Here is a 15048-nt window from a genome sequence, read left to right as displayed (position 1 = left end):
ATGCAGAAACATTGCAGTTGTTTCAGCACAATCTGAGTCCTGCCCTTTGTGCTCCCCTGGCTGCAGCCAAGCCTGGCCATCATGTCCCTGCACAGGACACCTTCACACCTCCCAGAACACCCAGCTGCCATCCCACCCCTTTGCTCCATGCAGGAAAGGTTCACATTAACAAAAGCAGCACCAGAATATCCAAAGTCACTCCCTCCCATTCCAGAGCCACTCTGGGAAGCCAAGGGGTTCCAAAGCAGCCTGCTGTACACACAAAGGCAAAAAAGCAATCCACGAATCATGGAATGGGTTGGAAAGGACCTTAAAGCTCATCCAGTTCCACCCCCTGCCATGGGCAGGGTCACATTCCACTGTCCCAGGTGGCTCCAAGCTCCGTCCAACCTGGTCTTGGACATTTCCAGGGATCCAGAGACAGCCACAGCTTCTCTGGGCACCCTGTGCCAGGGCCTGCCCACCCTCACAGGGAACAATTTCCTTTCAATATCCAATCTAAATCTACTCGCTTTCAACTTTAAGCCATTCCCCCTTGTCCTATCATTCCAGGGCCTTGTGTGAACTCCCTCTCCAGCTCTTTTGAAGTTCTTTAGCTGTTGTTTTTCAATGAGAAAAACCCCCAATTTTACATGTTGCTTGGCCAGACAACTCCACAACCCCCCTCAGCTGCTCAGGCTCCTCAGAAACAACAGGACTGTGCCAGGAGGCCCCAGAATCCCACTGCAGCCCAGGCTCTGGTGCTTCATAGAGGACATTAAAAGCCTCCATCCCCGAGAGCTCGTGTCCAGCAGTTCCTGTCAGGAACAGGAACTGTTCCTGCAGGGACAGGGCTGGGAATGGTTTATTTTTAGCCCTCAGCATCTTTAATTTCTGAAGGAGCTGCATCCAGTGCTCCCTTCTACAAAACACTTCCTCCCCTGCCTCTCCAACAACTGCAAAACCAGACTGCAGGGACAGAATGCAGGGTTCTGGCTGCTCTTCAGGACAAATCCCACCCAAGGAAAGAAGCAGAGAGGCAGCACACACAGGCTGGGTGCTTTGCCAGTGCAGGGAGACAGGGAAAAGCAAAGAGACATTTGCCACGTGTCCCAGCAGGATCCGTGCAGTGATCCACGCTCCCAGTGAGGTGTGAGACAACAAACAAACACCAGAAGTGCAGCCAGCACCACAAGCAATCCAACTCTGTGGAGCCTTTCCAGAACTTTTCATCTTCTCTAGTCAACAGCAGGGAGATGAATGTTGCTCTCTAGTTTTAATTTCCTGTGTGGTGAAGTGCACCTATTTATACAAATTTTTAAACAGATAAGATGCCAAGTTTGGCCTAGAAGCCACTGTCTGCATCCACGTGCTCCTTGAAAGACTCCAAGGAGTGGCTCTTGGCCCTTCTCTCCAGCAGGACCCCGAGTCCTGGGGGTCTCACCCCGGCAGGTTCAGCAGCTGGAAGGGTTCCACCAAAAGACTCCAAAGCACACAGAGGAGGACAGGACACGGGAAGTGTCCCAAGAGAGAAGGAAGAGGCCAGCTGAGCTGCAGAGGAACAGAGCCCAGCACTCAGCTGGTCTCCCAAGCCAGACTTCATGCAGGGGATAAATAAAACTGTGACCACCCCACTACTCCTTTCTTCCCAGGATACACCAAACTGCTTGAAAACTTTTTATTTTTCTTTTCTTCTCTACCCACTTTTATTTCTTTAATCTTCTGCAGGAATAAAAGCAGGTTTAAACCTTCAATTTTCTATCTATTTTTATGTTATCAGAGGTTTTAAAAAATAGTGTAAGAGGGGACAGAAGCCAGACCACTGAAGGGAATTCTCCCATAGGAACATATTCCAGGAGCTGGACTTTGATGATCCTTGTGGGTCCCTTCCAACTCAGGATATTTCATGACTCTATGATATTAAGGAGCACAGAGCAGTGAAAAGCAGCACAATGCCCTTTTCCCAAGTGAGGGAGCAGGATCACATCACATCCAGGCTCACTGAAGCTAAACTGTTCCGACTCCAACACTTGCACATGGGTGCAAATTCTTTTTATAGAGACCTGCCATGGCACAAACACTTCTCATGAGGTAGTGTTAAGGGATAAAGGTGCAGCAGCAGGATGTGCCCCCACAAACTGCCATCACAGGACTGCACTAATCCCACATAAGGATTTCAAGCACCTCTGCTGGGTTTACATCAAACCAGCAGTTCCATAAATAAACCAATCTGTAAACTAAGATTACAACTAATGCTATAATGGTCTATTACACGGTAGAATATATTTTGAACTTGGAAATTAAAGCTACACCTAATGCTAACAGCAGAGTTTAGGTACCTGACCTGTGGGACAAAGGGCTCACTACCTATTTCCTTTACAAGGCAAATGGAAAATAAGCAGAAATATTTGGAGGATGGTGCCTCGAATGTCAAACAAAACTCTAATTCCCTCTGTACCCATGAGGATGTCTCACTTCAGGGTAATGCCTGACTTAATATTGGTGCTTTAGCTACTTTACAAATTCACCCTTCCTAAAACTACAGAAATTGTAAATCTTCATGGAAACACCCTGGACCAAATTACCAACATTAACCTCACTACATTAAAGCTGAAAGAATTAGGATTGTTCAGCCTGGAGAACAGAAGGTTCCAGGGCCACCTCAGAGCCCCTTCCAGGGCCTAAACCAACTCCAGGAGAGCTGGAGAGGGGCTTGGGACAAGGGATGGAGGGACAGGACACAGGGAATGGCTCCCACTGCCAAAGGACAGGGATGGATGGGATATTGGGCAGGAATTGTTCCCTGGCAGGGTGGGCAGGCCCTGGCACAGGGTGCCCAGAGCAGCTGGGGCTGCCCCTGGATCCCTGGCAGTGCCCAAGGCCAGGCTGGACACTGGGGCTTGGAGCAGCCTGGGACAGTGGGAGGTGTCCCTGCCATAGCAGGGGGTGGGACTGGATGGATTTTAAAAGGCCCCTTCCCACCCAGGCCATTTCATGATTCTATGATTAAAGATTTCCCCCACCCCCCAGCCTGACACCCCAGGCCTTGCACCGCAGCCTCATGACAGAGAGAAGCTCCTTGCCATGATCCCACTGCTTCCTACAAATGCGTCACTGCCTCCCTGCAGCATCCACAGGGATTCCTCCGTAAAGCTCTCGGTCTCCACTGCCTGCAGAATGTGACTTTCACAACCATTAAGCCTGTTCAGGTATTGTGCACTTGGAAATCAATTGTACAAATCCTGATGGGATCAATCCTGTTCTCACGGTATGTGCTTTGTGCTTAAATTAATCTACAACATTCCAAAAACAGGGAATAACAGCTACAGGCAGCCAGAGGTTTCATTCCTGCACTGCAATGGCACCTTAGGGCTGCAGTTGTGCAGCAGAACTCAATCCAATCCAGTAATTACAGACCTTATCTGTGCTGGGATACAGAGCTGCAGCCTCTCAAGGTACTTACAAGTGGCAATTCCAGGCTGGATGTCTGCAACTGTAAGGAGAGGAAAATGGGCTTGTTACAGAGCAACAAAGCACAAATTTCCAGACCTTTACAAGTCAAGTTTCAAATTCAAAACTAAATTTCCAAGGAGCTTGCATCCATAGGTTTTTCCACTCTGAAGCAGAAATTTTTACTTTTTTCCTTGTGAAAAGGAAGGGGACAGAGAGGGAGAGGCAGATGCTTCACCCAGCACATACTCAGTGTTTACCCACAAAACAATGTAGGTTCCTGGGAAAACAGTTCCAGGGCAGCACCCAGCGGGGACATCCCAGAGACTGCAGAGGCAAGAAAATAGGAAAATTGCTGTCCATCAGCTCCTAAGCCAATCCCACTCCTAAAAGGATCAGAAACACCACTGGGTCTTTGCTTCCCCAAGTGTTCCAGCAAAACACTGTACTTATAATAAGCTTTAACAAATAAAAGCCTGATAGAGGAGTAAAGCACAGCTTAATCCCATAAATTTGGCTTGCCAATCCTCAGGCTGTCCCAGTGTCAGGCAGCTCCTCCCTCAATTCAGAGTGCCGTGGAAGTGGAGTGAACAGACCTGTGGGGCTGTTTCACAAGGCCTGAAACATGGTCTGTGTAACAGCCTGAAGGGTTCAGACACAGAAACCACCAAGGCTCCCCTGGCACTGACAGGACAAGCCATAATAGGACATGGCTTTTCCTCATCCCCATCAGCATCCAGAGAGCTAAAGGCAAACTCACAGAAAGCATCAGAAATAATCATAGAATGGCCCATGAAATGTGTCTGGAAAGTACCTCAGGAGGCCTCAGGTCCAGTCTCCTGCCCTGAGCATCTGCATCCAGACAAGGTTGCTCAGGACCCTGCCTATGCCCAGCTGGAATAGCCATGAATTCCCTGCACTTCTCCAGATCCCTATCCCAGTATCCAGTCCTCATTCCCAAGTCAACATGCTTCCATGTGTCCATGCAGGATTTCCCACATGTTCTCCCGGTCCTGTACCTCACCCTGCCACGAGCAGAGCCAGGCTCTGTCCTCTGTTTCACATCCTCCACCATGGAGCTGTGGGTGTCCCTGTCTCCTCTGCTCCAGCCTCATCCTAGCAGGTCCCAAACCAGACTGATGGCCCAGACAGGGCACCCCAGGGCACTCCTCTGCTGAGCAGAGGGGACAGCCCCTTCCCTCAACTCTTCTGCTAACACAGCCAAAGCCACCACTGACCGCTGGTCACTCCTGGTCACCTTCTTGTCCCCAAGACAAGGCTCTGCAAAGCTGCTTCCAGCAGCAACCCCAGGGCAGGGCTGGTGCTTGCCTCTGCTGAACACCACAGGGTTCCCATCACCCTGTTGCTGCTCCAGCCTGTCACAGTCCCTCTGAAATCCAGACCTGTGACCTCTGTGCTCCACTTGGCATCACCCACAGCCCAGCTGCGAGCGCACTCACCCGTTAATAACCACATTACACAGCAAATACTGCAACTAATGAACTGTGATCACAGCTACCAAAAATCAATCAAATTAGATGTACTCCTAATCAATGCCTGAGAGGATACAGCAAACTAGAGCACCACCAGCACCAGCCCAGCTCTCAATGGGAGTGAGTCCTGCATCTTGTGTACAGTTCCAAATGGGAGCTGATAATGTGCCATGTGTGGCCATGTAAATTATGCAGTATTAAGATTATTGTCACCTTTGTACCATCACAAAATAACTTTTAGTTTGAGCACTCTCTTCCTCCTGCTTATAGAAGTTCCATTCCAACAGAGATGCAAAGCCAGGAACTTCAAGCAGACTCTTCCCAGCACAGACCACAGAGCCCCAGCTGACAAGGAACGGAAAACTCTGCTGGGATAAAATAAAGCCATGGAGTAGTTCCACCTGACCACGCACTATAAACCTGCAGTGCCTTCTGCTCCAGAGCCCTGCTGGGAAACACTGCAGTGGCAACTTGGGAATAATAAACAGCAGATAAACAGCATCAGTCACAGGAACGTGCATGCTTGAAAACACTAAAGACGGAAGATTTCAGTCTTCCAAGAACAAAGGATGGGGCTGCTGGAGAATAGAGCCCTGACACCAGACACCACCTGAGCGCTCCCGGATGGAGCTCTCCATAAAGGGCTTCAAACCAAAGGCTGAAACTTTACACAAAATCATGGAATCTCCTGAGCTGGAAAGGACCCACCAGGATCATCCAGTGCAGCTCCAGGCTCTGCCCAGAGCCCCCAACAACCCCACCCTGGGCATCCCTGGCAGCGCTGTCCAAACGCTCCTGGAGCTCTGGCAGCCTCGGGGCCGTGCCCATTCCCTGGGGAGTCTGGGCAGTGCCAGCACCTCTGGGGGAAGAACCTTTTCCTAAAATCCAACCTAAACCTCCCCTGACACAACTTCATTGACTCCTCATGAGCTGTGGGCACAGCCACCACCCCCACCTGCTGTGCAGCATCTCCACATCTCAAGGATAAAATCTGCTTCTTTAATCTTGTGGTCTCCACCCCTGTATCATCCTGGAGAGGAGGGGCATGCCTGTGTCCCACTGCCATGAGCACATCCCAGTCACCCATGTGCATGCTCCAGCCAAATCCACCCAAACTCACCCCATCTTCCAAACTGGGACCGGTGTATTTTTCAAGCGCTTCCAAGAAGAGCCACCACTCCTGACAGTTGCAGAAGACCTGAAAAAAAAAGTTTGTGGAACCACCCCTGTGCATTTCACAGGAAAAGAGAAACTTCAAAAATCGTGAAGATTTCCAGAGCTGGGGAATTAGTTGCCATGGATATTTGCTGCTGTGACAAATACTCTAATTCTGTGCTGGGGTGAGTGACAGGCACAAAGCACCAAGTCAGCTGGGAACAGCAACACGGCGCGGCTGGAACACAGCACACACAGCCCCACATCTCTGGGAGCATCCCTGAGGAAACTAAGCCATGGGCCTGAACATCACCAGCACCAGGCTGACTCACCAAAGGAGCTTTGCTCCCATCCAGGCTACCCAGCCCTGCTGTCACATCCATGGCTGTGCCACGGGAAGGAGAGTTCACTGTTCTTTGAGAGCCCACCCAGCCACAGTGTTCAGGTGTCTGTGCCAACCAACCAGCCTGCAGTGAGATGATCTTACTCACAACAGCAATACACAACCAGCAGGCCCCCAAGGACAACATTTTCCTGCTCTGTTTCTTATAAAGTTCCTAGAAGAAACCTGCTCTAGCTATTAATAACAGATTAAGAATCACTGTTTTATGTTAAAGAAGGAGAAAGGCACTGACTCCCACTTCACCATATTTACCCCCACATGCATTGCAGAAGCTGCTTTAAACAGCCACGTGTGCCCAGACAGTGCTCTCATCCAGAAAGATTTGGAGAATTAAGACTATTTTTAGGAAGTGAAGCACCTCCCCCTGTGTCACTGCAGGGACATACATCTATCCAGTCGTGATTCAAAGCAGAAATAGCCTTGAAGAGTTAGATAAAATTTTTTTAAAAGCCAGGAAAGTGGTTACTAACACAGCTTGGTGTGAAAAGAAGGGCAGGGAAAACAGAGGTGACAATGGGTTTGGCCACAGTCAACAGTGCTGGCACAGCAGCAGCTCCATCAGTGGCCGTGTCACAATGTGACCTGTGAGCAGCTCCAGCCCCACAGCGATGCTCACAGCAAGGAGCAGCATCACCTGCAGACAGCACAGGCCAGGTACAAAACAGCACTGCCAGGAGCCCTGGCTTGCAGAGGGGGGAAACGAATCCCAAGTGCCTGGAAGGGGACCAAAGAGCAGATTTGCTCCATTTGTTCCGCGTTCATCGCAGAGCTCCGCTGACACGCAGTCCCACGCTTCCCATCTGCGTGTTTCATTCCAGCGTTGATCCGTTCGCAGCCCGAGGCTCAGCACCAGCCCTGCACACACGGCTGTGAGTCAGCAGCACTGCCCCAGCACCACACACACATCCAGCTCTGTTTTCCTCCAGCTTCAGCTCTGCCTGCCCAGCCCGCAGCCACGGGAATATTATGTCATTAATTATTAAACAAGCTTTTTGATCGAAACCAAACAAAGGCTGATGCAAAGTGTAGAAAGATCCCTGCCACGGTGCTGTAGGAACTGCTACAATAATTGAACAGTATAATGAGGACCTGAAGGGATATTTAACACCTCCAGATAGTGCTTCCAAACCTGAGCTATCTTATTTAGGAATAAATCTCCAGGATGCTGCCTGCCCTCCTGACAGAAGGCTGGGACAACTCACATTTCAAGGTGACAACCTGAGCTATTGGCCATCAGCTGAACAGACCTACAGGGAGCAGCGGGCTCTGATATCACTGATAACACTTCAGGCACCTAAAATTACCAGGCTGAGTTACCCAGCTACAACAATTGATACACAAGCACAAACTACAGCGAAGCTCAGTAGTCTGACCTGCTGCAGGATAACTCAACCTACAGATAATGAATGTCATCATCGTTCAGAGGTGAGTTCAGAGCATACTGCACTGATTGGAAACTCCTTTTCAGGGGAAAATGAGGCAGGATACAAGGGATACTGCATGGAAAAGCACAGCAGGTTCCTCAAATACTCCTGACAAGAAGGATCAGTTCCTTCCCCAGTGACTCACTGTGGGTACAGAGGATGACAGGCCATACAAGCACCAACTTAAACCTGTAATTGGAGCAAGCCAAGTCAGAGCTGAATACGTATCTCCCTGGAAAAAGACAGGCAGGGGAGCTGCAGGAAGAGGCAGGTGATGCCAGTCACCTCTGCAGGCAAAGGACAGCAGCCCTGTTTCTGGAGCAACATGATAGCAGACGGACCAAGGGCTTGGCAAGGGTTTTCCAGGGGTGAGCACAGCCATGGATGCCCTGGAGCAGGAGCCAGTCCACACCAACCTCTGCTCCTAAAGGTCAGCACAGCCCCTGCTGTCCCACTCCAGCAGAGCTGAGCGAGCTCCAGCACCATGCAGGAGAAATGCAGGGCTGGACAGTGACCCCCTGCCCTTGCCTGGGACAGCAAAGCAGAACTGCACCAGTGTGTGCTCCAGCAATGCAAGCTGGACCAGGGGACACCAGAAAGGGATAACAGGCACCTCACTCAGGTAAGGACCCAGCCCACAAACACCCTCCATACCTGCAAACAGCTCCAGGAGAAAAAACTGCCGTGTGAGCTACCTGAGAGATCCCCATGGGACCAACATGGAGACAGCAGCACAGGCTGCTGTGCTTCCACACAAATCCAGACTGCTCCACCCCCTCCAAGTTTAGTTCTGCACAAGACAAACCAGTTACTTCTTCTACAATTACATCACGTTAAGTATTTGGCCAGTATGGAATCATGGAATGGTTTGGGTGGGAAGGGATCTTAAAGGTTCCACTCCTCTGCCATGGGCAGGGACCTTTCACAAGACAAGGCTGCTCCAAGCACTGTCCAGCTTGGCCTGGAACACTTGCAGGGACGGGATGAGGGATGGTATCAATCCCATCTAGGTAAATGAAGATGATATGGATAGAAATAAAGCAGAAGGACGGCTCATGGCTCTTGTCACAGTTTGCAACCAGCAAACAGAACCAGGCAACAGCTGCAAATCCCCTCACCCAGCACTAATAACCAAGCCATGATGGGAGCATCCTTAAGGATAAGATCCGTGCCTCACGCCCTCCTGCAGAGTCAGCAGCAGTTGCTGTTTGGACTCAAGTGAGCCTGGCCTCCTCCACAGCACTAAACTGGGAGCAGAGCAATCCAGCCTGGAACCAGCAGCCCAAAGAGCATCGTTCCCCCCACCCCACAGCACCTCCCAAGTGTCATGTGGACATGCAGTGTCCCCAGTGAGCAGTGGCAGCACCGTGTCCCCAAGGACAAAGCACAGCAGAGAGCTGCCTCCAGAATGGGCAAATAACAAGGAGCAACAGCAAAGCACCATATGGATCCAGAGAGTGCCATGGGAAAACAAGCTGACTGGGAACACCAGTTATTCATCACTGTTTAAAAACAAGTAGCTCCAAGTCACCAGGAGCTGCAGAGCTGCCCTGGAAACCTGCACACTCCAGCACCCAAAGGGAGACAAACACTCCACGACTTGTCTGCAGAGGGACAGGATGTCACAAAAATAATTCCAAAAGAGCATGCTGCCTCATTCTACCATGTACAAACTAAATGTAAGGAAAAGTTTTCCCTTCCAAGGCTGGTCCAACACTGGAAGAGGGGCCTGGAGAGGCTCTGCAAGCTCATACCTTGGAGATTTCAGGGACTGGAGCACAAGTGTGATGAGCAACAGCTGAGGGACCTGGAGGGGCCCAGCAGGGACCTTCTGGCTCTGCACAATTCCCTGACAGGAGGGGGCAGCTGGGGAGGCTCAGGCTCTGCTCCCAGGGAACAGGGACAGAATGAGTGGGAACAGTTGTGCCAAGGAAGGTTCAGGTTGGTTATTGGGAAAATTTCTTCCTGGAAAGGGTGGTCAGGGTGGCGCAGCTGCCCAGGGCTGTGCTGGAGTCCCCATCCCCTGGAGGGATTGAACAGCCGTGTGGATGTGGCACTGGGGACATGGGTCAGTGATGGGGGAACAGTTGGATCAGAGGTTCCCAGAGGTCCCTCCTGGCTCCCTCAATCCCCCTACATCTCTACCATCAGCAGCGGTTTTCAAGCTCCTTCCTGAACTCCCTTCCTCAGCTTTCAGTGGAGTCTCAGCACAAGAAACAAAAAAAAACCTCTGGATTGCGCTCAAGCCCTGATGATGCCAACCAAGAGTTAACTGCTGGATAAACAGAGCTGGTGAAGAATGCTGCTCTGTGAAACATAGCTTTTCCAGGGAAATGAGCTGCAGGATGACCCAGACAAGACAGCTAAAGTGCCCCAGGCACCCATCACTGCTCTGAGAGGGGAGTTAATGCTGCTTGATGGAGAAACCTTTCCCTTCCCAACAATGACATGGTTTTCCCCTATTTGTCATTGCTTTCATTATTACACCCCATGCCCACACAAAGCACTGCTGAAGGCTCTCCAGACACTCAACCCACAGGTACCCAGCTCCAGCCCATCCCACAGAGGAGCCAACACATCCCAGAGCTCTTAGAAAGGTCAAGGAACTGCTGGGAAAACACGACACCCTTGGAGCATCCATGGTCACATGAGCCAACGCCAACCTTCGATGAATTAATACTCACCTGAAGATCTTCTCTAATCTCCTTGAAAACACTTATCTGTTCAAGGTGATTAGATTCTCCCATACAGAGCTGCTAATTATAGACAATGATAAATCTGAGTGGCAGCCTGCAAGAGGAGTTCAGAGAGAGAGTTTGGATCATTAGCAAGTCAAGCAGACTAGTCCTGAATCCCCAAACTGCCTTCCCACGCTGGCATCACTGAATCAGCCAAAAAATTTGGTCAAAAACAACCTAGGAGGAACAATCAAGGGCAAGTAAAATGGTCCAAACGTATTGCTGTGGATTTAGGAACTTCCTAAACCCACACACCTCACTCCAGAGGAGGGTACTGCACAGCAACTCCTCAAGAATTCCTCAGCAGTTGTTATTTTTTACAGGTTCAGAGCAGGGAATACAAAGCAAAGGCACGTGAAGTTTCCCTGGCAGCAAGACTTGATGTCTTCATCGATGCAGCAAAGCTACAGGAGGCTTTAAATGCTCCATTTGGGAAAAATGCTGTAATTAGAAGCTTTAATTCAGCAAACTGTCCCTGTGAAACCAATTGGGTAGCAAACAGGCGTCGCTCTTGGCTGCTGGAGCAAACCCCTCAGAACAGCTCCAAAGGATGGCACAGCACCCACCCACGCAGCAGCAGCACCAGGGACACCAAGGGGACACCCGGGATTCCAGCAGCTCAACTCTGCAAACCAAAATCCTCCCAGGCAACGTGACAGGCTGGGGTTTAAAGCTAAAGAGCGAGCGACAGGAAATCCAAATGGAACAGAAAGCTTCTACCTGGAACAAAATCAAACTATGCAAGGAGGCGGCTTGGGCACCAAGGGGCAGCTTTCCCAGTCTAGATAATTTTAGCAGACAAGCAAAATGAAGTTTCTACAAAGCTACTCCTGAGCAGCCACGGCTACATCAGGTAGGCTGTGCAGCTACAAAGATGACAACACAAGGAGCGTGCAGCAGTTCACCTGCAAGGGCAGGAAAGGAGACTTCTGGTGTGGATCTGCTGAGCTGGGATGAGCACAAAGAGCCAGCAGAAAGCAAGACCCGTGACTCTCAGAATTCACAAGACCTCTACAGAATATATATATATATATAGGTAGACAAATATAGATATATGCTCTTTATCAGTGAACAGGCAGCAGCCTGACACCTGCCGGGCTCCTGTCATGGAGCTAGAATTTGTATCAAAACAGAACTGCCAGTTTTTACCCCAGACTGTCTCCCAGGAGCCCTCCCAGATGAGCAATTCAAGCTGACACAGCCACTATTTCAGAGCGCTGGTTTTGAAGAGTATCATGGAGGCTTTTCTCCACTTAAGAAAGACTTCACCACGTGTTCTGCACTGTATTTTTGTACTTCTGACTCACAACCAAATTAACTCAGTTGTCATCAAGCCCAGCGATGAAAAGAAGCACAAAACCCTCCAGCATCCCTTTTCCCAAGCAGCTGCTGAAGGTCTGCCCTGCCTGAAAGCTCCACAAAGTTTCAACTCCTTCAAATGCTGCTCAGAATCATTTCCTTGGGTGTTTCTATTTGTTGTTTCAGCCTAAACCAGATCAAATGGTTTTAAAATAAGCTTGGTTGCTCCCATCTAAAATAATTGTTGAAGAAAACCACTTGTTCACTCATGACAGACTTGGCATCAACACATAAAAATAATATCTTGACATGGTTACAAGTGGGGTGTTAAACTCCAACAGTTTTTTTGAGCAGAGTTAATGCATTCCAGAAAGGATTACAGTAAATTAGCTGAATTACTCAGAGGTAACTACTTTTTTGCGGGGGGAGGTTGTTTGGCTTAAGTTCTTCCAGGGTTTTCAACAACTCCAAGCAGATAAACACATCATTGACCTGCACTGTTACCTGCTGTGGTCTGACCCCAGGACCCAGGTTCCAGGTCTCTCTTAGAGCTGGAAGAGTTTATATTCACATCTGACAGGGAGCTGGAGCTCTGCAATCTGCTCCAGGCTACGTGTCAGCAGCTGGAGCTGAGAGGAAATCAGCTGATGAACTTTATGTCAGGAGGAAAAACAGCTCTGACATAACCTACACAGAGAATTCCTGTCTCAGGGGGTTTGGCACTTTAAAGAATTATTATTTTATGAAGTTAAACCATCTCTAATATCCAGGATTGTTTCCGTGTCCTGAAGTACAGCCAACATCTGCTGCACAACACTGAAGGTGACAGAGCACTTGTATTCCAAGTGACAAGAATAAACTTGATCCAAATCACAGAATCCCTGAATGGTCTGGGTGGGAAGGGACCTTAAAGCTCCTCTCGTTCCATCCCCCTGCCATAGACAGGACACCTTCCTGGAGGATAAAAACACCAACTTCCACGTTTGTATTTTCACCACTCAAGTGAGACAAGCAGCACAAGAGAAGCTACAAAGATGACACCGCTTTGGATTCAGCCTTACAGCCTCGGGGTGTCTGGCACGCTCCTCGCCGAGCCCACAGCCCGTCTGCACAAACCCACCGCGTCAGACAGCGCAGAGCGCCAGGCACGGCTCGGAATCACGGCTGGAGCTTCCTTCTGTCCCCCAGGAGCGCAGCCCCCAGCCCGGGCACGGCTCGGAATCACGGCTGGAGCTTCCTTCTGTCCCCCAGGAGCGCAGCCCCCAGCCCGGGCACGGCTCGGAATCACGGCTGGAGCTTCCTTCCGTCCCCCAGGAGCGCAGCCCCCAGCCCGGGCTGACTTCCCGAGCACATTCCCAGCACAACGTCCCAGGCCATCCCTGCACCGCCGCCGCAGCGCCCGCAGCCACTGGCACTGCTGGGGGAAGGATTCCCAGGATCTGGCAGGGTACGGCAGCAGCAGGAGCAGGTTACATAGCTAAGGGAGGAGGGTTTGGGGTGTTTGCCTGGAAGGTTGTGATTTGGGCAGTTGTAGCAGCCGGAGCTGCTGCAGCAGGAGCGGAGGGATGGAGAGAGAGAAGGATGGGAGATCCAGGGCGTTCCATCATTCCGGGGCCCCGCTGCCCCACGCCGGACCCCGACGCGGCTCTGCAGGATCAAAACTCGAGTTTGACTTTGAGAAAAAAAAAAAAACAAACTAAGCAATAAGAGGCGATTTTCGCTGTGCAACAGGGAAGCCCCCGCGGTGCGTCCCCCCCTCCCAGCGGCCCCTGCCCGGCGCCCTGGCCCCGGTACCTGTAGTAGCTGAGCAGTCCATTGCTGAGCACGAACCAGCGACGCTGGTAGCCCTTTAGGTAGTTGGTCCACTTGAAGAGCCACCCCTTGTAGGTGTCGGAGCCCGGGGGGGCGGCAGGCGGCCCCCCAGCCGGGCCCCCGCCGCCGCGGCCGCCCGGCTCGGCGCTCATGGCCGGCAGCTCGTGGCAGGCCAGGCAGGGGACGGCGCTGAGGAGTGAGACCAGCCCGCGGGTGCCGCCGCCGCAGAGTGCGGCTGCCTTCCCCATAGACCCCGCGGGGCCCGGCCGAGGCCCCGCCGCCCCCGGGGCGCCCCGGGCCCGCCCGCACCGACCGGGGGCGGCGCCGCCGCCACGTGACCGCCACGGGGAGGGGAGGGGAGGGTGTGAGCGGAGGGGAGGGGAGCGGAGCGGAGCGGAGGGGGAAGGGGAAGGACAGGGAAAGGGAGAGGGAGGGGAGAGGGAAAGGGAGAGGAGAGGGAGGGGGTGAGCGGGTGAGCGGGAGGGGGTGAGGGCGAGGATGAGGATGAGGATGAGGATGAGGGTGACGGTGAGGGCGAGGGCGGCGCGCGCCCCCCGGCGGCGGGGCGGGAACAGCGCGCCCCGCCCCCCCCCCCACCCCTCCCCCGCCATTTTGACCCCCCGCCGCCATTTCGTGCCGGGGGGCTGGGGCGGGGGAGAAGGTTGAAAATTGTTCCATGTAAATCTTTCCGTAAAAAACCCTCCAGGGTGCCGCCTGCCTTGCTTGGAAGCTACTGTCCAGCTCACCTGCTCCCTCCAACAGTACACGGGCCTGGATTTTGTGCCTGAGGAGGTACCTGTCCACAGGGCAGTGTGGAGGCCTGTGGCAGGTGCTGCCCAGCCAGGTATCCCCATATCTGCTGAGGGTTCTTCCCTTTCCCCATTCTCCTTTCTCTTCCCAGCCTTTTTTTTCCCTTCTTTGTACCATCTTCCCTTTCTCTTCCCTCTCCCCTTCCTTCTTCCCTCTTTATCATCTCCTCTTCATTCCCATCCCCATCATAGATCATGTCTCACTGATCTGCTTGATCCATTCTGATCCCTCTGATCCCATTATCCTCACCCATCACCTTCCCACACTGTCCCAGTCGTGCCAGGGGCTCAGGAGGCTCTGCCAGCCCTGGGAATTCTTTAGAGGGGGCACTGGGCTCCAGGCCTCGGCATTCAGGCGAGGCAGCTCCAAGGGTGAAGAACACTCCATGTGCTGCTCTGGGCTGAGGTCCTGCCCCTCTGGAGCTGGGTGAGCAATTCCTCCCTGGAGAGTCCTTCAGCCAGGGGCACTAGGGACACTGAGACAGC

At 51.9% G+C, this 15048-nt stretch overlaps 1 protein-coding gene across 4 annotated transcripts in view; it reads right to left on the bottom strand.

The window, feature by feature from the left end:
* The window catches only part of OSBP2 (oxysterol binding protein 2), a 90869-nt gene extending 76868 nt beyond the window's left edge, over positions 1–14001 (bottom strand). For 2 of the 4 annotated variants that reach the window (XM_014253976.2, XM_088065093.1), the window contains exons 1-2: positions 13736–14001; positions 6043–6120 (exon numbers count right to left, since the gene is read on the bottom strand). In XM_014253976.2, the coding sequence (XP_014109451.2) occupies positions 6043–6120; positions 13736–14001 (344 nt within the window). The remainder of the gene's footprint in view (positions 1–6042; positions 6121–13735) is intronic. The other 2 variants (XM_088065094.1, XM_005524534.3) reach the window with 1 other exon arrangement.
* Between the last annotated feature and the right edge of the window lie 1047 nt (positions 14002–15048).

This window comes from Pseudopodoces humilis, chromosome 20 (genome assembly GCF_049639895.1).
Source record: "Pseudopodoces humilis isolate 2021_Gansu_Grassland_sample_001 chromosome 20, ASM4963989v1, whole genome shotgun sequence".
In the NCBI taxonomy this organism is placed as follows: domain Eukaryota; kingdom Metazoa; phylum Chordata; class Aves; order Passeriformes; family Paridae; genus Pseudopodoces; species Pseudopodoces humilis.
This window is presented reverse-complemented; position numbering and strand designations above follow the sequence as displayed.